General features: G+C 32.8%; 2 protein-coding genes across 13 annotated transcripts in view; one reads left to right on the top strand and one right to left on the bottom strand.

Annotated features, from left to right (window-relative positions):
- The window catches only part of GNPDA2 (glucosamine-6-phosphate deaminase 2), a 28,492-nt gene extending 18,759 nt beyond the window's left edge, over positions 1-9,733 (top strand). For all 8 annotated transcript variants that reach the window (XM_028491868.2, XM_028491869.2, XM_024131950.3 and 5 more), the window contains 2 exons: positions 2,342-2,516; positions 8,722-9,733. In XM_028491868.2, the coding sequence (XP_028347669.1) occupies positions 2,342-2,516; positions 8,722-8,783 (237 nt within the window). In that variant the 3' untranslated portion in view covers positions 8,784-9,733. The remainder of the gene's footprint in view (positions 1-2,341; positions 2,517-8,721) is intronic.
- GUF1 (GTP binding elongation factor GUF1) overlaps positions 1-26,332 on the bottom strand; it is a 41,769-nt gene that overhangs the window by 7,204 nt on the left and 8,233 nt on the right. For 4 of the 5 annotated variants that reach the window (XM_055086003.1, XM_028491866.2, XM_007117303.4 and 1 more), the window contains 11 exons: positions 24,643-24,707; positions 23,917-24,120; positions 22,073-22,212; positions 20,826-20,949; positions 20,343-20,475; positions 19,390-19,533; positions 18,315-18,448; positions 15,891-15,992; positions 14,681-14,800; positions 13,338-13,374; positions 12,329-12,505 (listed from right to left, as the gene is read on the bottom strand). In XM_055086003.1, the coding sequence (XP_054941978.1) occupies positions 12,374-12,505; positions 13,338-13,374; positions 14,681-14,800; positions 15,891-15,992; positions 18,315-18,448; positions 19,390-19,533; positions 20,343-20,475; positions 20,826-20,949; positions 22,073-22,212; positions 23,917-24,120; positions 24,643-24,707 (1,335 nt within the window). In that variant the 3' untranslated portion in view covers positions 12,329-12,373. Of the gene's footprint in view, positions 1-12,328; positions 12,506-13,337; positions 13,375-14,680; positions 14,801-15,890; positions 15,993-18,314; positions 18,449-19,389; positions 19,534-20,342; positions 20,476-20,825; positions 20,950-22,072; positions 22,213-23,916; positions 24,121-24,642; positions 24,708-26,332 lie in introns of those variants that run through there. The other variant, XM_028491867.2, reaches the window with a different exon arrangement.

Below are 26,332 nucleotides of genomic sequence, written 5' to 3' on the forward strand. Positions count from 1 at the left end.
AGATAAATAAGGATCCAGCCCTCCATCGGAACTGCCTTACTTCTCGTCTATATCAGTTTTTTAAGGATTATTGCAAACCCATCCTAAATCATGGCTATCTCCATTCTTTACCTTTCCTGTCCTCTATTACAGCCTGAATTTTTTTTTTTCAAAAACATAGTTATTACTCATGCATGTAATGAAGAGTCTCTGATTCCTTGCTGCTTCATCAAAAGATGATATCTAGCCTCTTTGGCATAAAATGCTCTGTATTATTAAAATTCAGTTTTCAGCCATTTCATTTCCCTATGCTCAGCCTTACCAAATTTCTAGCTTTTTATTGACCACCCCATAACTGTCTGAAATGCCCCCTTTTCTTTTCTGCTTATCCTTAAGATTTGGTTTCAGATAGGGCTACTCTTAAGCTTTTTCACAATACAAGAAATACTCTCCTTGAGAATAGTGGAGCAGATAGAGTAGAAATAATCACGTATTATCAACGTCAAACTATATTCCAAGAGGAATTTTCTTCAATTTCTGATTTTCCAGATATTTATTCTTAATTCTCAATTAAAGGTTATATATGTCTTATTGTAGTTGTTAAGGATATGGATGCTGGAATCAGACCTCTTGTTTATATAGTAGCCTTACCAAGACCTTGGGCAAGTTACAGAATATCTGTGCCTCATTCCTTATCTGTAAAATATGAGTAAGAATAGTATTTATCTCACGCTGTTGATGTGGGTAGTTAAATGAGGTAATTCACGAAAAGTGCTTAAGTTCAGTGTTTAACTTTGAAACCACTAAATCGCATTTTAAAACTCCTGAAATAAATTAAACTTCAGAAAATATCCATCATGCAGCAATCACTACATATTCTCATTTAATGTAGTGTGTGTTAAAATAGTTTTAAAAAGCCTTTTCAAGTGCTAGTATAAGGACTTCTGCCAGATTGCATACTAATCACTTAAGGGACCCTGATTCTTGGGTCCTAATTCCAAAGATTCTGAATTAGAAGTCAGGATGAAGCAAAGAACTTGAATATTTTGTTGTTTTTTTCAAACTCCTCTGTAACACGTATCAGTCTTAAGAAAAAAATATTAATTTCCATTAAGGAAAACTAATAAACCCATTAATCAGTGCTGTGCTTACCTTATTATATGAAGCATTGCTAATTTTAAAAAAATGCTTTTAATTATAGGTGATGGCATATTCTTCACTGAGCCTAGATCTCTATACTTAAGAACAAGAAGAATCAATAAAAACAGTAGGAATTCATACATATCTTATTTCATTCATGGGCTTTGATATTAATCAAATATAGCTTCAAAATGAAAAGTAATCTTGATAAAAGAAATACAGTAATATCTGGTTCATTAATCTTTAATTTCCTCCATTTTAGAAGGTCTGGTTATAAAATGTGAACTACAGAATTTTTACGTTGTTGCACATATTTTAGAATTACAACCACTTTAACATTATTTTTAGTTAATTATAATGAGGAAAAAAATCACGTTTAAAGATTTATTACATTACATAAACTGTTTAACTTGTAAAAACAGGATTGATTTACTGCTAAAAATGTTAAAGAAAAGATTCATTCAGACACCTATACACTCACTCACATTTGCACACGTTCTTTGACTTATCTCATAGGCTATCAGGGATTTGGGACAAAGAGCTTGGATTTTCTGTACCTAAGGATGGTCTCAGTTATGTGTGTTTAAAGGACAGTTCCTGCATTTAAGTGGATTCTGAACCCTTCTTTAAATCTAGTTTTGTTCCAAAACAGCTTTAGATAGCACCTGTTCAATAGTTTTGTTCCAAAACAGCTTTAGATAGCACCTGTTCAATGAAACAATCTTTAGGCTCATTTCTGTGATTACTTTAAAAATATCTGTTATTTCAGAGTCTTTTGCTTTTCCAAAGTAATATCTATTGCTTATCTGGACTAGAGCAATTTGGTATATCATTCCTGGTTATATAAATCTTTGTTGATCTGTAACTCTGCTTTTGCAAAACAGCCCTTTTGTTTCTTTTTCTTCATTCTCCCAGGTCTCTTCTTGCACATCAGTATTTAATGTGTTAATTATCATACGCATTATGGTATATTCAATAATACTCCATTACAAGATACTATTTTACTTTGTTCAGCCAGAAGTAGAGATACACTTTGTGCTTGCCTGTTACCTTAAAGAGCAGAAATAAATACCTTGAACTATGAAGAAATATGGAGCTGTTTATTTTTATTTTAACCCTCAGAAAAATATTGGTGCTAAATTCTTTGTGTAAAAAAAATAGAGCTTCTTAGTCATTTGGAACATGTTTTAAGAATTGACAAGTAATGTTCGCAATTTTTCAGGTAATGATCCTCATAACAGGTGCACACAAGGCATTTGCTCTCTACAAAGCAATAGAAGAAGGAGTCAATCACATGTGGACTGTTTCAGCTTTCCAGCAACATCCCCGAACTATTTTTGTATGTGATGAAGATGCTACTTTAGAATTAAGAGTTAAAACTGTGAAATACTTTAAAGGTGAGCACTGAAATTTCAAAAGCAGACTGGGAGAATGTTCCATTGTAGATGACAATTAAAACTTAGTATGATTGGGGAGTTACATCCTGCACTGTGGCCTATTGAAAACTGGCACTGTGCTGAGGATTAGAAATGTCTCACTTCAGATAATACTAGCTTTCAAAGTAATTTCCTAATATTTTTTCTTGAAGAAAACCTCTTCAATCTATATTTTCAGTAAACAAGATGTTTCTTGAAATCCAAAATTAAATATTTTACTTTCATATTGAATATACAAGATTTAGTAGCCCAAAAGGAAATGTATATATGTCCTTCCTAATTTTTTCATTGTTTACCTGTCCCACCCTAACCTCTCAGCTATGTTTAGAATGAAATCAGGGGATAAGATGGGTTGCCCACTATCTCATTTAATCTTCACAATAAATTTTGCTAAATGTCAAAACAGTATGGAATAAACTCTGCAAGTAAGCAGGAGTTTGCCCAGACTTCTGCATATTTATCTTCCTTTTGCTTCTTCCTACAGTCTAGTTCAGTAATTTTTAAACTTTACCATACCATGTATATATATACACACACACACGTACGTATATATATATACATATATATATATATAAAACCATATATACCTGCTGTGATAGGTGTTTAAGAGATTTTCAAGGACACTTTTGAATACACTCAGTTTAGAAGTCATTCCCTGCTTGAGTCAACTCCACATATAAATACACACACATAAACAAGCTGTATAAATAGGTACTCTTTACAAAGCACCTGTATTTATATAGCTGATATGAAAATATTATGTAATTAGTCATATATATAGTTCAATAATTCACAAAGTATGTAATAAGTGTACTACTGATACTGTATGAATGAAAATACGTTTTAAATCTTTTTACTCCAATAAAAGGTGTTAAAGGTTTCCTTAGTGTTAAGCACTTAGATTACTTCCAGTCATTTATATTTTTATCAGTTAAATTACCAGTTTTTTAACCAAGTCACAAATATACCAAATTAAACTGAAAATTGTTAGCTTGTTAGTAATTTGACAGATAAAAGCAGAGAATAGCTCAGTTATGGGTTGTAAGATAGAGCTCTTAGATGGCATTTTACCCATATATTTCCATGTAGTCCAGGTTTCATCACAAATATTAGATTCCTTGAAAAAGTTAATAGAAGGAATCTTCATTATCCACATATTTTAATAACAGTTTTGAGGAGATTCATTTAACATTGTCATTTTCTAGCACCAGTAATCCCCAGATAAACCCCTATACTTGTCTGATTTTTGTCAGTTTGGTTTTTATCAGAAAATTTTTACATTTTAGTGAAGTAAACATTTAATAATAATAGCCAGTAGTTATATGACCAGGTGCTATTCTAAGCATATTATACTTACTGATTTACTTAAATCTCACAATTCTATGACATGGGTACTCTTATAATCCCATTTATAGATGAAGTAACAGGTTTAGTGGGGATGTTAAAGTCACTTAGAAATTATTTTCCAGTGGAGCTGTATATATTTCTGAAGAGATTAAGGACATCAGGCTCTGTCAGGATGCCTCCTTCAATATGGAGAAAAATGGATTTGTGATATTGTTGTGGGCTAAATATAGACCTCATTTTACAGTAAGGTATTTTGATATTAGGTAGAATGACTTCATAAATTTATACGTTATAAATGTAGTTTTATGTATTTGCCATATCCTCATTATTATATCACTGCAAGGTATACTGGAGGAAATGAATCCCTTAGTTATAACCTGTAATTCTTCAAATACCATTCACATCACTACTGTTTCTTCTGCCATCCCTTTAAAAGTGTCAACAGGAATCTTAAAGGATTCTAATTATTTAGCTATTGAAGTCTAGGTTAACTACATCTAAAACAATAAAAATCATTAGCATATGGAAGTTTATTTCAGTATATATCTTTTGAAAGATGTAAGTAAATCACAGGAAAACATTTTAATAATTTGTTTTATTCTAGTTTTTTGGTTTTTAAAAAATAAAACCTATGTTTTATGTCCTAAGATAATATATTTTCAAGACATCATCATCATGGTGAACATTTTGTTTTGTTTTGTTTTATCCTTTTTAGGCCCTACTCCAATAGCTTGATAGAGGTTGAATGAATTCACATTGAACCAAACTATAAAATCTATTATATTTAACTTTTCTTCTTCAAGCAACATCAGAAAGTCTATGCATTTTTATCAGTACTCATTAGAATTTACTTCTGTTTATGATTTAAGTAGCAATTATTTATTTTTATCACATTCTTGGTAGAACATTGTCAGTTTTTACCTTTAGTCATAGTAAACTCTTGATTATTCAGAAAGTACTAAAATTTCCAAAATTATTTTTAGTTTGTAACTAGCTTTATGTTATGTACAAGTTACAGCCAGTGTTCAGTTTTAAAAAAACTTTACAAAGGAGTTGGATTTTTAATGTTTATCCTGATGTTTTAAGTTGTGTGTTTTTAAGCTCTAATGTATTCTTTCCATGATCAAAGCTTTAAGTGAATGATAGATGAATTATATCAAGTAGAATGATCCTCAAAGAGCTGATACACTGGAAGAGGTGTATCTTCTAAACCACATGGCTGAGATTACCATTTCTTTGTTGTCCCCTCTCTTGGGTCTGTCCAATCTCCATTTTGCTGCTTTTTACATACTGGTTGTTAAACTTTTCAGTTAAATATTGTTTTAAATAAGATTGGTTCTATTTAGAGATAATCATCTGGTAAATATTTTTCATTAGCAGATATCTTTTACAGTATAAAAAAATTACCCTTTAATGTTTATTTTTGGTAAATGTAAACTATATTTTCCAGTTAGTGTCATCAGCCAAGAAACATGGGTTACAGTGCCTTCAAGTACATTGTCTCATGTGTTGTTATACCTGAAAGAAGTACAAGTTATCCCTGCCTGAAAGTAGTTGGCATTCTTCATAAAACTGGCTAAGTGATTTGAGAAAATAAAATGTAGCTCCATGAAGGTAGGGACTTTAGTTTTGGTTCATTGCAATAGTTCAGCATCTCCAAGGGTACTACCTACCTAGTACACTGGAGACACTTGGTAAATTCTAGGTAGTTGGGCAGGTAGATAGATGACACATGACATTGATACCATTTCAGTTTAAGTGCTAAATTATGTAAATCACTGTGAGGTAGATAGATGACACATGACATTGATACCATTTCAGTTTAAGTGCTAAATTATGTAAATCACTGTGAAGTCCAAGGGATGTTAAGGGAGAGATTTTTATAGTTAAATAGTAGTTGATGAAAACTTGAATTGAGCTGATGGGACTGAGAGCTGTAGAAGATGGTAACACTTAGATTTGAAGAGAATGCCATAATCAACAGCACAGGTGTAAGGATGAGCTAACACAGTCGCAGAAAAAGTTCCTCTTAATAGAGAACAAAGTATACCGATAAAATGGGCCTAGCTTATACTTTAAAAACAAAATTAAGAGTGAAAAGGCAAATGAGGGCTTGCATATCAGTGGCCTTTCAAAAGGGTATTGGGGGGGAGGGGTTATTAGCCCTGAGAAAAATATTCTTATGTATTAACATTTTTTGAGCAAAGAACAAATGCCAATAAATCAGTGTGCTTCAAATCCAGCCTTCGAGATAGTTTGCATAAAACAGTCTAATGAATGAAGTATTTGTTGGTTTGTCCACATACTCATGGATTTTTATCACAGGCTTTTTGTCTGCACTGGTAAGCATGGAAGGGAGGGTTATATAACTTTATGGAACTGTCACTATAGAAACATTCAAGTATCAGAGATTACATTATCAAACATCATTATAAGACTTTTATGCACTATGTTGAGTATACTGCTTTCTTTTTTGAATTTTTGAGCTGAGGTTACTCCATTTTATAAATAAGGCCAGGTGGATAAATGGCTGCCATATACCTGAGGTGGAGGCAGAACCGATCAAGTGCCTTTACGCTTAGTTTGGTACTTTTTATACATAATTCTTTCATTTCCTGGGTTAGCTGTGCTCCTTGTTTTGCTTTCTTCAAACTCTTCCCATTACTTATTTTAACCTTTTGACCCTTCTGTCCCTCCAGCTGCATGGAAGGCTTAACTTCACTCCCTCCACAGTCCTACCTCCAAGATTTTAAATTTATCCTAATCGTTAAGCATCCTTTCCTTTCATGTCTAGCCATTCTGCCAGTGCCCTTGATACTTTTCTGTCTTCAGGACCTTGAACTACAGAATCTTGGTCTCTGCTCCCTCCTTTTCTCCTGCCTCCTTTTGAACAATATATGTTCTAGATTCATTTTAAATTAAAAAAAAGCTTCCAGAGACCATCTCACTGAATCTTCACAGATTTTTTAAAGTAAATGTTTCTTGAGCTTCCAACATGTATCATGACCTTTATAGACTCAGGACTTAGAGCAGTAAATTTAAGGTCCTGGACCTCAGATTCTAGTTGGAGACATGGTAGGAAAAACATTTTCTAAGAGTGAAAATTGCTCTAAAGAAAGTGAAATAGTAATTCATTATAAGGTGACATTTGGGCTGAGACCCAAAAGCCAAAAGGAGACAGATAATCATGCTTTGCTCAGGGAGAAGAGCATTCCAGGCTGAACAAGACAGCAAATATAAGGACCCTGTATTGTAACCAAGCTTAGCCTTTCTGAGGTAATAGCAACAAAGCCAGGGTTGAGTGTAACACAAACGGGGGAGAGTGGGGAGGACATGAGATCAGAAGGATAAACGAAGACAACAGAATAAAATCTAAATTATATTCTAAGTGACCAGAGCAACTGGAGAATTTTAAGTTGGGAAATGGTATAATCTAGCTTCTGTTTTTAGAAAAATTGGACAACGGGAAGTGATCAAAGTAGGGTGCTGAGTTTGTAATCAGATTAGAGATGAAAGTGGCTTCAACTAAGGGCAGTAGCTGTGGAGATGAAGAAATGTAGCTAATTTGGGATATATCAATCAGTATTTTGAAAGTAGTGGCCACCAGTCTTGCTGCTGAATATAAAAAGGAAAGAGAAAAAAATCAACAGTGAATTTCAGTTGTCTGGCTTTAGCAGCTCATCAGAGGGTAACACCATATACCAATATTTTTAAAGAAGTGGTTTAGAAGGGGAAAATGGGTCTGGATGTTGTTAACAAGTTTGAGGTGCTGATTAGACACTGAAGTGAGCTGTTGAGTTAATTAGCATTCTCTCTTTCAATTTCACGAGTGAATATTTCTCTCTCCTCCTTGTAAGACTGTTCCACTCCTGGTTTTTCTCCTACTACATGTATACTTAAGTGTTCTTTGCATGTCCCTTTGCTTATCTCTTAAAAGTGGGTCTTCACAGTTTGGATTTTAGAGTGCTTTTGCAGCCTTTCTGACAAAGAACACCTTACTAACAAGTACCCTGTCTCCTGGATCCAGTAATCCCATTTCCTAAGAAAACCACATTGTGAGTCCCTTTCCCCAGCCTCCATGTTCTTAACCTGGTAAATTTAACTGATTTCTTTAACCTGCACAATATAAAATCTTTAGTTCATTAATTGGGACAATTTATTTCCCCAAAGAAATACGATACATGTGCATTAAGACATGAGTAACTGGAATATATTTCCCAAGAAGCTTTAATAAAATTAAGAAGTTTAGAGGCATACCAACTATAAGATGAAATTTAAATGTACTTGGAAATTGATATTTAGGTTATCTTATTTTATTAAACCTCTCTGTGTGGCTTGTAATCAACCCGTTGTAAATACACATGTCAAAATAGTGGAAAATAATTTGCCAGATGAATGGATAGGGTAATATATTAGAGAACTAATGTAACAACAGTTCTGAGCCCCTTGTTGGGAGTCTGTTAGATTAACTGGCAGAGGGTCAAACTCAACAGACTTTTAGATGTAATAAGTATTCAAATTTGTTATTTTGTCATACTGAAGGAAGTTCTAAAGACAAGAACTGCCCCTACTTCTGGTTACTCACAAAGAAACTGTACCCATTCCAGATCCATGGTTTCATAAATAACTAAATTGATATTTGCTAGGTAGTTAAAACTAAACATTCTGAAACATTTCTATTTGCATTTTTCCAATAAATTTAACTTTGTATTAGATGGGAGCCAGTATACTTGTATTTTAATATTAAATCTTTTGTTTTCTAAATGAGATATAGTTCAAAATCAGAAATACAACTAGAACTGTGCTTTTCTTCTTTAAGGTTTAATGCATGTGCACAATAAACTTGTGGATCCACTGTACAGTATGAAAGAAGCAAATTGAAGGAGACTGGATCAAAATTCTGCTTGAATGAACAGAACACTTTTATACATAGATGAATTTTCAGCTATGCAATATGATAAAACTTGGGGAATTTTTGAATATTATCATTTTTGAAGTCTAATATCTATATGTTAAACATTCCATATTTACAATGTGTCCATTTTATACTAGGGTTTAGATGTAATTGGCTCTCACAATTGACCAGCTAGTTGTTACAGAAGCCACAGTCACTCTATAACATACCACAGAAATGAAATGTCTGCCTGTTTACAAATTTTAAGTCATTTTAAAGGTGAAAGTTCTGTACATAAAGTACCATTTATATGACTCCAGTGGCATTATTAGATTTTAATTTTTTAATCACAGGAAGACACTCCAAGCCTTTCAGGTATCAAACCACTATCATTGCAAGCCTTTACTTCCGGAATGCTATCTTTATAGTCTCTCTGCACAAGCTTTCTGCACGTGGTTGCCTTAGTCATCTTCCTGCAGTAGCATCTGGACATCAAAAGTCCTGCTATATATTGTTGGTACAGAAAATTTGAAGAGACTGCAGTGCCTAAAAGTACAGTTTACGTCCTTTTGGAAAGTATGTGTAAGTGCATGTTTTTTGTGCACCACCTTCTGTAGCACTTTTTTAAACAAATGTGCTCTTATTTTTATTTAATGACTTGGGTTCATGCACTTAATTTAAGTATTTTTGGCAATTAGGAGCTTTATACCTAGCAACACACTTAAGGAAATTTTTTTGAAGAAAATTTTCTGATTATCATTAAACTTCATAAATAGTTAGCTTTATTCCTTACATATATATAATGTCTAAAAGGATGAAGTATAATATAAAATTACTGTAAACTATTTTAGATTGCCATAACAACTTGCATTATTAAATTGCAAATAAAAGTATATTGTTTTCTATCTTTAACTCAAATAAAGCTTATAATAAACAATTGTAAGTTATCTAAATTTTATTTCCAACAGTGAAATTGAACACATACATCTGAAAGATTCTAACAATTAACAGTAGCTATGAGCTTGTGTTTACTTTTTATTTGTTGTCATTATGCAGTTAGATTTAAATTAAAAGACAATGTCTCTGCCTATAATTCTTAGTTCTGCTCCTTGGCGAGTAAAATATGCTTCCCTTTCTCTGCATATTTTGCTTTTTATAAGTCCACCTAGTAGAAGCATCACTTACATACCTGCTTAATTGCCTACGTGATTGAAATGTATTTACAGTTAAGTTCCTTAAAACATTTAAATAGCAAATTTAAAAATAAATAGGACTGTTAGGATAAAACATGCTGCTTTAATTCTAGATAATGAATTGTAATAGCCTTAAGTATTATAAATGGTTTTTGAACAGTAAGTGAAATCAGTATTATCTCCCAGTCCCACACTTGGTAATAAAGTATTGGTTAGTGCAAACTACGTTAGAAGGTCATATAGTTTAGTGAAAAAGCTAAAGATTGGTGCACGGTTCAGCTGTTATTTCTGTGCTTTAAATGCTAGCTGAAACAGAGTCTAAAATCTCCTTTCCATCACTGCCCTTTAAGTTCGAAGTCCATATACTCAAGGTCCACAGCAAACTGCTTTCCTGCCACTTTAACTCCCTAACTCAGGAGCTAAGCTGCTGTTAAGCAAAAAACTAAGTCTATTGAAGATATTTCCACAAGAGGCAATAAAGCATGGTAGCTAAGAACTGGGGTTTGGAGAAAGAAACCACTGTTTGAATCCCAGCTGTCAAGAACTGTGATGTTGTTGGACAATACTGATACATAAGTCTGAGCTTCTTCCCCTGTGAAATGGGATGGTAATGGTGCCTATACCTCCATTGCCATGTAGTTTGAATGAGGGAATTGTCTGTAGAGCTCAGCACAGTGGCTGTCACATATTAAACTCAATAAATGGTGGCTATTCTAATACTAATAGTTTATGTTATTTTAACATACACAAAAATCTTAGTAATATAAGGCCCTCTGGGAGATACACAACTCTCAATCATGTTTAGTAGAGTGACCAGGGGAGACAACTTAAGAGTATGCTAAAAAATCTGGAAAATACTTTTTGTACTACTATTACTACAAGTAAAATGCAAGAGGGAAGAGATATGGGAACATATGTATAACTAATTCACTTTGTGGTAAAGCAGAAACTAACACACCACTGTAAAGCAATTATACTCCAATAAAGATGTTAAAAAAATTAAATTAAAAAAAAGAGGTTAAAGGGGAAAAAAAAGTATCCAAACTGTAAGCATACTAATAAGACACAAATACTAAATAGTAGACACACCGTACATACTATGTGCCAGGTACCAATTTGTAACTTTCCCCTGGCAATAATGGTAGAACATCTTGTCTTAGAAATTACATTAAAATGCTTTTCTAGTTTCAAAAATACTGCCATTTTCTAAAATATTGATACTTTGGTAATGAGATCTCATAATTCATCTGTTCTACCAGAGCTAGAAGAACTAGGGAAGACAGTTGATTAATTTATGTAACTAGGACTAAGCCACAGGTTATTTAACCTCCATACACAATTTTAGGTAAATCCCCGCTATCTGAATTTATAATTATCTCATTAACAACCTTGTATAAAATTTATCACTGATAGTCTTATCCCTAGAATACATTAACCTCATTCAATTCATTCAAAGTAAAGGACAAAAATCAATGGCTAAATTATTTTATCTTACTGTAATACAATCTGCCCTCTGGTTTGTTTATTGACTGAGTAGACATGCTTTGAAAGTAAGACAACCGTTTACTGGCTATGTGACCTTAAGTAAGTTATTTACTCAGTCTCCTCAATTATGAAATCTGGGCAATAATTATTAAACTGTCATTAGTAACAGCTGCTGCTAATATCAAACATCTATCACTTTGCACAAATGCATTTTAATTCTCAGAATAAGACAGCCCCTATCATTTTAATTTATATGCATATGTAAACTGTCTAGTTTCAAAGTAACATCTGTAAAAATTTTATGAAAAACTAGAGCACATGTCTAGATGCTATGATATTTGAATATTTAACAGATTCATATATATCTAAATATATCCATCTAACAAGTTGATACTTAAGGTGATTATGAAAATATTTTATCTTGGGCTTGAAACTAGATAGACTCAAGTACGGGGCCTTTTAGTGTGAGTAAGGAATATGCTTGAAAAATTAAGATTCACTGAGCACTGACTAGGTGTCATGCAGTCTTCTGAATAGTTTAAACATATTTCATTTAATGTTCACAACCTATGGAGGTAAGTAATAGTATAATCCTGATTTTACTAAAGAGTAAATAGACAAAGAGAGGGTAATTTGGCCAACGTCACTTTGCCTAGTGAGTGGTGGAACAGAAATTTGAAACCAGGCAATATGGCTTCAGAATCTATGCTCTTATCCACCCATGACTCTCTTTCAAAGAAAAGCCAAGAGGTTATTTAAAACAAAACCTGGAAAGTAACAAGCAAATTTTATAATTTTCATTCTGTTGTGTTCAACATATTATAAATTATGAAGAAAAATTAAAAGATACACAATTTTTAATTTATGAAAATTCCTTATATTTTCCCACCAATTATTTATCAGATCTGTGTTTTCAAAACTTTTATAAAAGCATCTTTTGGAACTTCAACGTTGCCAACTTTCCTTAGTTTTTTCTTTCCTTCTGTTTGTCTCTTCAAAAGTTTCATTTTTCGGGTAATATCACCACCATACTGAAAAACATTTTTAAAAACTACAAGTCCAAATCACTCCACAGAAAAATAATCCTACAATTACCTAGAGACATCAATACAATTACAAAAACTTTACAATTATTATCCATGAAGTAGACACCTGCAAAGTGTCTGCCTAAGGGTAACTTCCAAAGTTACCTCCAAGCAGATCCTAATTTTACTGTCTTCTCAAAAGAATGATAAAGGCTTTATTTATTTGTTTTTGGAAGGAGATGAAGATCCTCAAGGAAACCCAGTACAACATTATGCATGTCAAGGAAAAGTTATCCATCTCCTTACTGATTCAAGGGCTTGAAATTTTAGATTATATAGCTGTAGTCTAATACAGAGACTCACATAGGCTTAAATGTGTCAGTCCCTATGCTAAGGATTTAGAAAAAGCATTTATCATTTAATTCTCATAATAACTTTAATCTTTTTTTTTTAATAGATGAAATAGCAAACTTGGCAAAGTAATGCAGGAGAGATGGGTTTCAATTTCAGTTTCAACTCCCATTGTAAGACATAGTTATTGTCTTCAAAATCTGTCCTTATAAATTAAAACAATAAAACATTATCCTGATCATAACTGTTATAAAAATGTTCTTAGATAGTTGCACATAAGGAAAATTTTTAAAAGATGGGAAAATGTGATCAAAATGAGTATGCTATTATTAAAGTCAAGATGAAGTTTACCTATTTAAAAAGAAAACGTGGAGATGAGATAAAGGGTATTATAAAAACCAACAATGGAAACCAATGTATTTATACCCCCTCTGATTCTAAACTTATAAAATAAATATATTACAAAATAGAACATGTAGATACGTACGCATTTTGCCAAAACATTTTTCCTATAGGCTTTCACACTGTAAACGAGAAAGTTTTGTATAAGTACATAACTTATACTATTTAAAAGTACTTATTTTCAAAATCAGTCTCCCCTTTAGTAAAGATATTAACATCAGGTCATGCCTATATAAAATTGCCATAAGCAAATAATTAGATAGCTTAAATGCTCTTGTATTTATTTTCATATATTTGGAATAAAATAGAAAATTAATTCAACATGAATATCAACACAAACTTTGTTAAGAATACAAAAAGTTCAAGGCTTGTGGGCAGTCTTGAAGAGGTCAAATTTAAGCATGGTGTGAGCTTGATTACAACAATTATAAAAGGTCATTTCCAGCTCAACCTAAAAATACTACTACTACTACCACTACCAAAAAACCTAAAATGGTTATTATCTCATTACTAACTCTACCGAATGTGGGTCAAGAGTGACTAGGAATATAAAGAACAATATATTTTATAAAACACATTTCAGGGAAAACAAAATAATTTTAATATAGTCATTTAAGCAACAATAATCTATTTCTATAATGTATCTGAGAAATTTGGAGGATCAAAATTTAAAAATAGCTCCACTTTTTTGTATTCCATAAGAAGATATAAAAGTCTTCTTTTTCTTTAAGGTATTCTCTACCTCAGCACATTTATGTTTGAATGATTATTTGCTAACTTTTAAATTGCATTTTCCTGGATGTTCCCTTATTATAAATAAATTTCACTCTGCCTAATCTCTGGGCAGTTATGAAACACAAAATAACTAAAGCAAAATGGTGTTAGGAAATGAAATTCACTGCAAATACAGGCTTACAATTTATCCCAAGACTACTGCAAACCCCTGAAGCCTAACATGATACCAGCATTCCTCTCTCACCTTTACAATTTACAACCTGACTAGCTCCGAGGAAGTGATATTAAATGCTTCAAGTAAAAATCATAATTTAGTTTTGTCTTTTGGAAGAATTACCTCCAAAACCTTTTTAATTCCAGTTCCTATTAGTTTATAATCTACTTAAAGGGATAAAACCATAAAAACTTTACAGAAATTCATTAACCATGAAATTCAGTGGGGTCACTGAATAAAATAAATGGAAATAAAACTCCTTGCAGCATATATACTAATAACTACATAATTATCACCCAAAAGTGTCATATAAGTAATTCAAAGTAACAGTTATCACTTTAGTAGAATTAAGAGATTAATGTTTCTGTAAGTAGGAATAAAGTTTAGGACAATGTTAAGTTTTTTAATATTCTTTCATTTTCTGTGTATATCACTGCTAAAACCAACCAGGGTTGGTTGAAAAATGCATTTCAACTCACGTTTCTCTTGCAATGATTTTGCTTCCAAGAGCAGCTTGAATTGCTATCTCAAACAGCTGCCTAGGAAGAGAATCCTTCAGACGTTCACATATGGCTTTGCCAGCAGCGTATGCTTTGTCTCTGAGATAGAAAAAATGCAGTTATTCACATATCTTCAATAAGAATATTTAAAGTAGCTTTCCAGTTAATATGCATAGTCAATGTAAAGGCTATTAAGGAGATACAAATGGAACTTGTTTAACATAAGCATCACTTAATCTCTGAATCATATATGACCTTTCTGATTGCAAAACTAACAATCTATTACAGAAAATCTAGCAAAACATACAGGAGAATAAAAACCATCCTTGATGGGCTTCCCTCACCCATAGAATACCACTGTAAAACATTCTAGAATGTTTGTTAAACATATATCCATCCTTGTAGTTATTTTTCTGCATACATATTTATATTTGTTTTTTACAGTTTGGATCATAGTGTTTATGATATATTCTACCCTTTTTTACTTAATAGACATTTTTTACATCGCCAAATATTACTCTACAATTTAATTTTAATGGCTTAATAGATTATTATATGGGTGCCCCATAATTTATTTTAACCAATCCACTATTTCTTGAACACACAGGGGATTTCATTTTTCATTATTATAAAAGTTTTAATGAAAATAAAAAACTTTTTGTTCTCAATTCTAAATTTATCATAGTTTAAAAAACATTTTCGGGCTTCCCTGGTGGCGCAGTGGTTGGGAGTCCGCCTGCCGATGCAGGGGACGCGGGTTCGTGACCCAGTCCGGGAAGATCCCACGTGCCGCGGAGCGGCTGGTCCCGTGGGCCATGGCTGCTGGGCCTGCGCGTCCGGAGCCTGTGCTCCGCGGCGGGAGGGGCCACAGCAGTGAGAGGCCCGCGTACCGCAAAAAAACCAAACAAACAAAAAAAACATTTTCTTTTACTTTGTCTCATGTGGTAAGGGAAACATTTCTTTCCATGACACTACTATTTTTGGCTATTGTAATTCTGTTCTCCTTTTAACAGTTTGGAAAGAGAAGCAAGGAAAAAGAATGGAAGGAAAAACTAGTACATGGAAATTTAATTACCTTTAAGTTTTCAAAATGTAGCTGTCAAATAAAAATGAGCAACCAATAATTAAATGAAAACATATCAAAAAGTGGGTACTTTCACATTCTGTGATTAGTTTCTATTCAACTTACTTGTGTACAACAGTTACTAGCTCTTCTACAATATTTCCATTCAGTAGAATATCCAGTTTTACAAGTTCTGCAGTCTGGTAGCCTGCATCTTCATAGTCAAAACTAACAAGGAAAAATGTCCAAGTGATAGATAAATACTATATGTCCCAAGAGATTACATTTTTTTTTTCTTTTCAACATATCTTTTTTCTACCTCCTGCCATATCCTTCCCAAAAGATCTAACTTTCAAACAAAATGTTACATATAAATTTCAGATGAATGGATCTACATGACCACAGTAAGGAACAAACTTCCTCATCTTTTTACATTTATGAAATTAGGTACAAAAATCAAGGGGAACGTGCTGTACTGAAGGAAGGGGAAAAAACTGTGAAGCCAGGCTAGGAAAATGGATCACTGAAAGAAAATGTCACCTACCCAATGTTCCCTCCTAGCAGCTGGCTGGCTGTAGACAACAGTATATTCTAGTGAGTCATTCTCAGACTCATGAGTTGGGTTTCTTTTTAGTTTTCTATTACCAGTTAAATAAATGCTATGACAGTGCTAAGCAGCCATTAATAAATGAGACTTCTGGACTTCATATATGGCTCTTCAGTGTGAACCTTCACAGGGCTTTTTTGAGAATGAAATGAGTTAATACATGTAAAGCACTTGAACAGCCTAGTACATAAAAAGTGTTAAGAATAGAGCCTAGCTGAGCACAATAAGCATTTAGTGTCAACTATTTCTATTAACGATATGGTCAAAGCTTAAAGTGCTAATCACAACAGGTTTAACTTACAAAACTGATGTCTTCTGAGAAAGAAAATTTCAATTATGCTTTCATGTCTTTGCAGTTATGGACGAGAACATGTGTATTCCTCCTGCCTTAATTTTAAAACAAAACGGTGCCTAGAGTTGCAAATGTTTGGCTTCGAAAGGTTTTCAGCAGGAAGGTCACTACGTGACACTAATACTCTCTAAAACCTGATTACTGTATAAAGTGTTGCCAAAATCCTTTCTTTTTTTCAACAAACATCATTAATCATATACTATATAAAGGTACCATGTTAAGTACTATGCAGAATAAGAGGAGATAAGACATAGACTTAGTCCCTAGACTTTCCACCTTGTTTGTAGCTTTATAATTTTCTATGCTCCAAAGTCTTAGAATTTCAATTTTTTAGAATATGAAAAATTATCCACATGCATTTTTGAACATAAGAATTACCTTAATTTTGGAAGCTGAAATTATTTTTACATAGTTCAAAATAAACCATGTTCTCTCACTTAATGTGAAATATATTTAATTTTCCAAGCTAAAAGATTTTTAAGACCACTTAACTCAGAAAGTGGTACCCAAATGCAAACTAGAATTTAGACTTTTGTTAAAAGTGTTATAAACACTTAGTAATCATTCTTTTAATTATAGTAATTGTTTAACAACTTGCTGCCTCAATTCAGTTTATTTTAAATTACATTGCTACTTATTTGCTCAAGCTCTTGTCTGAAAGAAGACATAGGAAAAAAATTCGGTGACGTATTAGAAAAAATAAATTCTCAATACAAATAAACAAAGAACATTCCTTTGCATCATGAGTTATGCTGACTCTCTTCACTGAAAAGCTCATTTCACAAAATAAACTTCCAGGTCACTGTAGCATGTTCTTCAAAATGCTGGGATTTTTCTTTGAATGTTAATTTTAAGTATGAATGCACATTCATGCATGTTTTACAGATGTGAACATTCACTTTTCCATCAACTTCCCCATTATCTTTTACATTTCCTTTATATCCTAGTATATGCTATCCAGTAACGTAGGCTTTTAGGACACTAAGGGCACCTAGAGTTATTTGCCTTAACAAAAAATACTCCCACAATGCTATACTCTTCCTTCAGTTTTACCAGGCTGTTCCTCCATGTACTTTTATGGGATAAGATAATGGTTTTCATGATACAGACCACTTATTCCTGAGAAGACCAAGTTATTGAAGTGTTCACAAATACAGGGGCACACCTAGCATTTTTTACAGACTAAATATGTACTTCTATTTTCCAAATGTACACAGATGCTCCTAGGATTACATAACATACAAATACATTTTAAAAGTGTCACTGAGGTCATAGTAGCTTTTTCAAATTATTATAATTTTTAATCGACATACAGGAGTACAACTCCTCTCATGAACAGGGCACTAAAATTTTTGCCATTAAGAGAGGAGTAATAGTTTGATGAATCAAAGAAATTCACTCTTCCATTAAGCAAATTACAAGTACTCTGTAACACCTATAAAGTTGCTCCAAGCTTTTCTAACCTTACAGTGTGATTCTCAACCATCTTCAAGATCACTGAGATTAAATAAGTGGAGTATTAGTAAACACTTGCTGGTCAGTATTTCAAAAAAAATTGTCCAAGTATCAGAGTTTCTCATTAAATTTTTACCTAGCATATCCAGAAGACAGAGATTTCAAAGAATCATAAAAATCCACCACAATTTCATTCAAAGGGAAGAGATATTTAAGCATTATTCTATTTTGATCAATATACATCATATTCTTCTGAACTGCTCTTCGAGCCTGAAAAGGGAATAAAAAATGTATTGAATGATAACCTATTCAAATAATGGTTTATTTAATGAATATAGAAAGATGTCAATTATCAACTTTAAAGAGTGGGCAAAATGAAGGAATATTTTTTTAATGATCTAGTAAAAACATCTGATCAATATTTATAATACAGGAAGAACCATTTTGTATCTCAATTACAATATATTTGCTACCAAAGCTTTTAATCCTTTTTATCAAACTACTTTGTCTTTTTTAATTATACAGTATTTCATTTAACAATAAATCAAATTAGCTACAGATAAAGTCAAAGTTCTAATTTCTTATTTTACAAATAAAATAAATTTAGGCCCAGAGAAATTAAGTGACTAAAGTTAAATTTTTTTGTGACAAGACAATTAAAATTCAAGTCCACTAGTCATCATTTGAGAGTTATTTTCAATATATGTCAGAATATTTCAAATATGTACTTTTTAAGGACTATGCTTATATCAAATTTGTGGATTAAATCATTTATTACAATGTGGCAAGAACTAAAGCAAACTGAGGAATACCTTCCAAACAAAGGTCTCTAAAGTATTATACTTATCTTTCAAATGATACTCAATTTCAAATACTCAAAAAGGCGAAAGGAAATTATACTTTTATCTACTCAAGTTAAAAGGGCATCAAATTCCTTTCCTTTAGGCTAAAATATCAATTCAATAAACTAACACAGATGATCAAAATTTCTGGCTCTATTTTCTTATTTAAAAATCAAAATACTGTAATTATATATATGTATATCTACATGTATAAATAGGTAAAATATATAAAGATATAGATCTTTATGAAAATTTATTTTCTTAAATTCAATGTGCACTGCCGAGAGAAACAATTCAAAACCTAAGCTGGGTACCACTGTTTGAGAAGACTAAAGTTTACTTTTGTATCAAACAGTATTACATTTATACCTGGCAAAGCATTATTATTTTTCCAGTATATTCATCTGGTGTGATAATGGTGCCCAAAACAATCGGCTCCAAATATTCTGTGACTTTTGACTTATCAGGGAATTGTGCAGGATTGATGATTGTAATTTCCTTTTCTCTGTATTCCTAAAAATAAAAATCACCAATAGTTAAAAAGAAATCTTAATAATTACAATGTTTTTAAATTTGTTATTTATAATATGTATTAGAATTTACTGTTATTGAATGTGTTGGAATAAGAACAAAAGAATTCTTAAAGGTTAGAATATTATCTTAACACACTTTAGATGAAAAACTCTCCAACTGTAATCTTTAACATTAATAACCATCATTAATATATTCTGGTTATTGACATTTACTAAACACATTGTATATACCACTTAGAAAAATATGATGGAAAAATACATTTTAATCTGCCCCTTATAAGGCACTGTAAGTAGTTTCCCAAGTTAATTTTGTTGGAAAATATTTACAGATGCCAAAGTTAATATTTTTTTAAAATGAATAGATTGCCACTTAGATTGAATACAATATTGTCTCTACTGTTAACTTGAAATCTAAAATTTCCTACAACCATGTAGGAGAGAATGCTTTACTTTTCATAAGATGAATTACTTATGACCAAAATTATACTCTTAATCTTTGTGCTGAACTTAGAACAGTATTTTCAGAACTAACTCTACTTTTTACCCTTAGTAAAAGACTAGTATTGTGGAGGTTTTATCAGGTTAAGAAAAATACTGCATAAATTAGTTCTCAAGTAACTTCTCCATCATAAGGTTATTCAACTTTTATTACTATTAATCAAGAAATATTTAGTTTTAATAGCTATTCAGCTACTGGTGTACTAAAATATTTCTCTTGTATTCTGCACACACATACACACACAAATACATTTATTGAGTTTTCCTTTGTATGCTGACTCACAACAGTACCTTTATCAATTTTGCTGATGAAAGAACAGCTTTATATGGAACAGTAGGGGTTGTCAAAATAACAGAAGCATTATATTCTTGCTCAAGTCGCTGGTTGAAAACTTCCATATGCAAAAGTCCAAGAAATCCTAACCTGGGGGAGAAAAAGCCAAACTCCAAAATGTTTATGTCCCATGGGCTGTATTTTCTTTGATGAATATACTGCTACTTTGTGGGTGAGGAGTGGAATCAAGAGAGTCATTCAATCTATCACATCATAATTAAATGCTAACATAAATTCATTAAATAAGAGAAAATCTTCCATTGGTAAAATAGCTTTAAAACTTACCCACAGAATATGAATCCACAGTGAGAAACAGGCAGACATTGTTTAGTTCATTTTACACTAATATTAACTTATCTTCAGAAATGTTAAAGAGCAATAAACCATTTAAACTTTACTTTTCAATAAAAATGGAACACTACAACATAACTGAATCTTACCTCCAGCCAGCACCTAGAGCAAGGCTACTATCCCGATGAACTGTCACACTGGAATCATTTAGAGTCAGTTTTTCTATAGCACTCTTCAGGTTATTATATTCAGATTGGTCTACAGGGTACATTCCTGGGGACACAATGATTTCTAATTATCACATGTGAAACGCTGCCTAGAAAAGCTAATATGTGCTGCTGCCAAGTTCAAAATTAATCGCTTAGCTTTTAAATTACTTTCTGTATTTCGCTGACCAAAATACTGGTTTGCTAAGAAAACTATAAATATTAAGTTAAATCGGCTTCAAAGTATTTTGCGAGTTTCATAAACTTTGAAGTTACCACTAGATTCACACTCAAAGTGATGTTTTTGCTTTTGCAAAAAATACAGAGAAAACAAAAAAGAACCATGGGAATTAAGCCTATTAGGAAAATACATTGTGTTTATTTTAAGAAACAAAAGTGCAAGACATCCACAATCACAAATGAAATTCCATTAGCAGATAAAAAGCAGAGGTAGAAATGAAAACAAGAGCTACTGATTCATCAGATTCTCTTTCACCTCAAACCCAAGTCCTCACCTCTTCAGTTCTTCAGAATCTAGATGATTGACTTTGTCTTAACAGGGGCAGGGAGAGTTAAACAACATTTATAATTCCCAATGAGAGATACAAAAGGGAGAAAACAAGGACTGGATACCCAGTACAGAGTAACCAGATGACCTTCGATCAGGTCTTCCTTTTTCAAATGTATGTAATATAATGCAGAAATAAGAGGTTCTGAAGTTATGCATACATGAGGTGACACTCTTCTCTGCCATGCCTACACTAGTGTAATACAGTATTAAAGACAGGCCAGCTAAGGGGAAGGCACTCAGTAAATGTCCACGGATAATTAGTAATAAAAACATCCTAATTAGAAAAGTATTTCAAATATAATGACCTACTCTCCAGTGAAACAAGAAGGAAGTTCATATTACTGTGCTCTTCCAATATATCAGAGGGCTTGTTTAAAAGGTTAATATTTAAGAAGTCCTAAAAAAAATTTAGGAAATTATCTCCCACATAAAGTTTCACCATACATATGCAATTAACTGCTATGTAAATAGCACACCCACACACAAAAAAAATTAAGAAAAACAGAGTAACTGTTATTCTAACAGGAATTAGCTGCTATTTAAAATGAGTATTTCTTATAATTTTTATTTCAATTTAGAGTAAACTGGCCCTTATCCTTTGAATATGTGCACTCCTCACCTGCAAATACCATTGGCTTCGCTGATTTAAACCCAGGCAAGGGTTCCACTGGTCGCTTATGTAAATATAATGTATCTCCTATTTGTGCTTCAGTGACATCTTTCATCCCAGCAATCAGATAGCCCACCTGTCCTGCATATCTAAATAAAATTATTATATGGAAATATTTACTGTTTTAATGTTTCATGTGCACACTCACAATTAGCTCTACTCTTCTAGGAAATGATCACACTTTCCAAACAAAACCTCATCAAACTGAAACTAAGTGCTACATATCAATTCTCAACTCTAAGAATCGTCAGCAAAGGAACATCCCATGCCTTACAATCCATTACCAAGGACCTCTGCAATACAATGAGCCTAGGGACCTTCTTAATGACTCTGCCCACCTCTGCATATTAAACAACAGTGAAACTGAGAAATGCAGAAACATAAAACACTCCTTGTAATATTTGTTTTATTAGTGAATTATATTACAAATGTCCTTTAAAAATGAAAAGAACAATTTTAACCAAGCAAAAAAATGTGAACTCTCAACAAATCTGATTATCTGTCTGATGTGCCTCTTGCAGGAAAAGAGCAAATCCAAGATTTCAGAATTGTAGCTTTTTTTTTTTTAAAGCAAACTTCCTAAATGATAATTTCCATTTAGGATGAGGTACAAAAATCTTTACTAAAGATGTAGTAATTGTCCATATATATGCGACACAATATAGACAGACTTTGCATAGCACAGGGAATTATAGCCATTATCTTGCAATAACCCTTAATGTATAATCTATAAAAATACTGAACCATAATGCTGTATGCCTGAAACTAATACAATACGGTAAATCAACTATACTTAAATAAGAATATAGACACATTTTAGAAATATTTGAGTAAAATTACAATAGACTTTATGACTTTCAGTTACATAAAAAATGACAAAATAGTGCAGTTTTAGACATACAACATTAAACTATCAAGTGTGACCTATATAGTCACCTGGTTCATATCTTGAATTTGACAAATGATGAAACAAAGACCTTAGAAAACTATGTGCCCAAGGTAATCTATCTTAGTATCTGGGGTACTGATGGAATAGGCACTCAATAAATATTTGTTTTATAAGTGAACTCAGAACTCAGTTTTATAATGTACACTACCTTGCTAACCTCACACTCCATAAATTCTTGTTAATCAAAGTTTTACCATGAATTCCACACTAGAGAAAACAATTATAGAATTTTCTTCACTATTTTATGTTGAAAAATCTAATTACAAAAAAATTAAATGTCAAAAATTGATACCCGGGGCTTCCCTGGTGGCGCAGTGGTTGAGAGTCCGCCTGCCGATGCAGAGGACGCGGGTTCGTGCCCCGGTCCGGGAAGATCCCACATGCTGTGGAGCGGCTGGGCCCGTGAGCCATGGCCGCTGAGCCTGCACGTCCGGAGCCTGTGCCCCACACGGGAGAGGCCACAACAGTGAGAGGCCCGCGTACCGCAAAAAATTAAAAAAATAAAAAATAAAAAATTGATACCCAGTATGGATATGGATATGGATGAGAGAACTATCTCTATCACTGTCTCATTAAGTACATCAAGGTAGGACCCAGTCGGCAACCAGAATATAAAATTAGTTGTTGCTAGTCAAAAGGAATAAAAACATACATCAAATTCCTACTGTCCCTCACACATGAGATTCTTTCTGAAAGAGGATTCACTATGTAGTTGCATTCAATAATCAGGTTTTGTTTTTTTTCTAAGTTACCAAATTGGGATCATTCTAAGCGCACCAAGTTAAGAAAGGCTGTGACAGAAACACATACAAGTGTCTTTTAATTACTAATGCAGATTACTTACAGTTTGTGAGTTGGCTGCTCATTAGGATTCAGAACTCCTACTTCGTTAACTTCATATGTCTTTTGAGTATGTGCAGATACAATTTTATCTCCTTTGGAAACCACTCCATCAAATAATGCTACATTGGCAATCACACCCCTATACTGGTCAAAGGTTGAGTCAAATACCAAAGCTCTCAAGGGATTTTTGCGATGCACTTTAGGACTATTAAAAATAAGTAAAGAACAAACACTAATAAATTAAAATTAAATAATAAATAAATTAAAATCTTAATATAATGCCTTTTTAACTCAAATATTATGCTTAATTTATTCTAGTACTTGAGAAAGGTTGATTAACTGACAGCCAAAATAAAAGGACCTTTCTATAAGGTATAATGCCTATATTAGTTTTAATTTGACCTCAAGTTTTAAATACATTTTAAATGACTGTTTTTAAATTACTTATGAAACTGATGAAATATATTTGTTCAGGATTAAGAAAAAAACAATAATTACCAATGTATTCAAGTCTATTGCAATAATTGTTAAGAGATCCCTATCATCCTTTTTTCTTTTATTTTTCTATACTGTATTTGCCTTCTATATGTCACCAAAAATAAATTAAAAATTTATTCTCACTGACTGCAAAGAGTACATTTGCCATAGCTACTAAGCTAAAATAGCAGATCAAATTGATGGACCTTGTACTGTTAAACAAATAATATAAAAAGAGCAAAATACATACGGGGGTATTCTTTTGATGACTGCCTGAAGAACACTTTCAACATTCGTTCCAAGTTTAGCAGAAATCTAAAAATATGTATGTGAAACAAACACTGAAAAAGTTAAGACTTCACTTTTCTATCCTTGTGACTGAGCTTTATAATTAGAAGGGAAAAAGAACCCTAAAAGTTATCAATTTGCTTGAAGAACTTGGTAAAAGTAAGCACAAAGCATATAACATATCAACAACTGCCCTTCCATTACAGTTAGGTGATTCTCTGGTATTAAATTATAAAAGCATTCTGATTATGGTATTGCAAGAACAGTAGACTAAGAGTTCAAAAAAATCTGGGTTATAATCATCACTCCACATGTAATAAATGACTTCAAACAATACACATTTCTTTAAGCTTCAAATTCTTCATCTGATAAATGAACTGATTATTCATATTTTACCCAAACCTCAAGGTTGCTGTGTGAATAAACAATATATGTGGATATCATACAGGTAACTGTAGGGCATATTATTACTATTGTTCTCACACTGAAAATACAGGCCAAAAGACTCAAGACACATGTGCATCTGACTCACCTTTGTCATTACCAGTAACTGAACTATCTCTGAAATCTTTATTTCAAACCCAATTCCGTGAATACTTCCTCTTACCGTTTAAAGTCCCTCTAGATCAGAGTTTCTCAACTTGACACTAAGGACATTTTGGGCTGGATAATTCTTTGTTTGGGGGGCTGTTCTATGAACTGTAAGATGCTTAACAGTATCCATGGATTCTCATCTACCCACAAGATGCCAGTAGCATCCATCCCCCAGTGTGACAACAAAAAAGGACTTCAGACATCGCCAAATATTTCCTAGGGGCAAAACTACCCCCTAATGAGAACCACTGCTTTAGACTCTAGTACATTCTTTGCAACAATCCTTTAAGATCACAACCTCTAATCCACTGAATAGGCTACTTTTTTTTTCATTATCCATTCAGCCCCCTGCCTCTTTTCCCAGCTGAGACTCCAAGGGTCCACTGTTTGTCATCACTCTGTTTAACTACTTTTTATTCTCTATCATAAGCAGTTGGTAAAACCTCAATTGTGACTGCATCCAACTATGTGCCTTTTCTATGCCTATAATCAGAGCAGCTTAACATTGCTGGAGAAAAGTCAAGTAACTGGTCTGGTTGTTACTTCATGACCACAGTGTAAGTTCATGACCACAGATCTCAATGTGCAGTTAACATTTCCTGGTAGTCCCAGGACACATCCCTTACTAAATTCACATTGTCGCTCATTAAGATAATTCACACCACCTTTCTTTTCAATCTACACATTTTCCCTATGGCCAATTCACTCGCAGATACGTTTGCCTCTTACTTCATTTAAGGAAACAGAAAACATCAAAAACTCCTTTACCCAAACATACAGATCCATCTGCACCTGTATACACAACCTCTTTGCCTTCTCTCTTGTTACAATCTGTATTCTCACCTCTCTGAAAACTCAATCCTTGCATCCACCTCTTCTGAATCCTACTCTCTAATCCTTCTCAAATTCTTACTCAAAACCCCCTACAAATTGATAATAACGTAGCCTGGCTTCTAGGACCTCTTTTTTTTTTTTTTTTTTTTTTTTTTTTTTCAGTATGCGGGCCTCTCACCGTTGGGGCCTCTCCCGTTGCGGGGCACAGGCTCCGGCCGCGGAGG

Source organism: Physeter macrocephalus, chromosome 7 (genome assembly GCF_002837175.3).
Source record: "Physeter macrocephalus isolate SW-GA chromosome 7, ASM283717v5, whole genome shotgun sequence".
NCBI lineage: Eukaryota > Metazoa > Chordata > Mammalia > Artiodactyla > Physeteridae > Physeter > Physeter macrocephalus.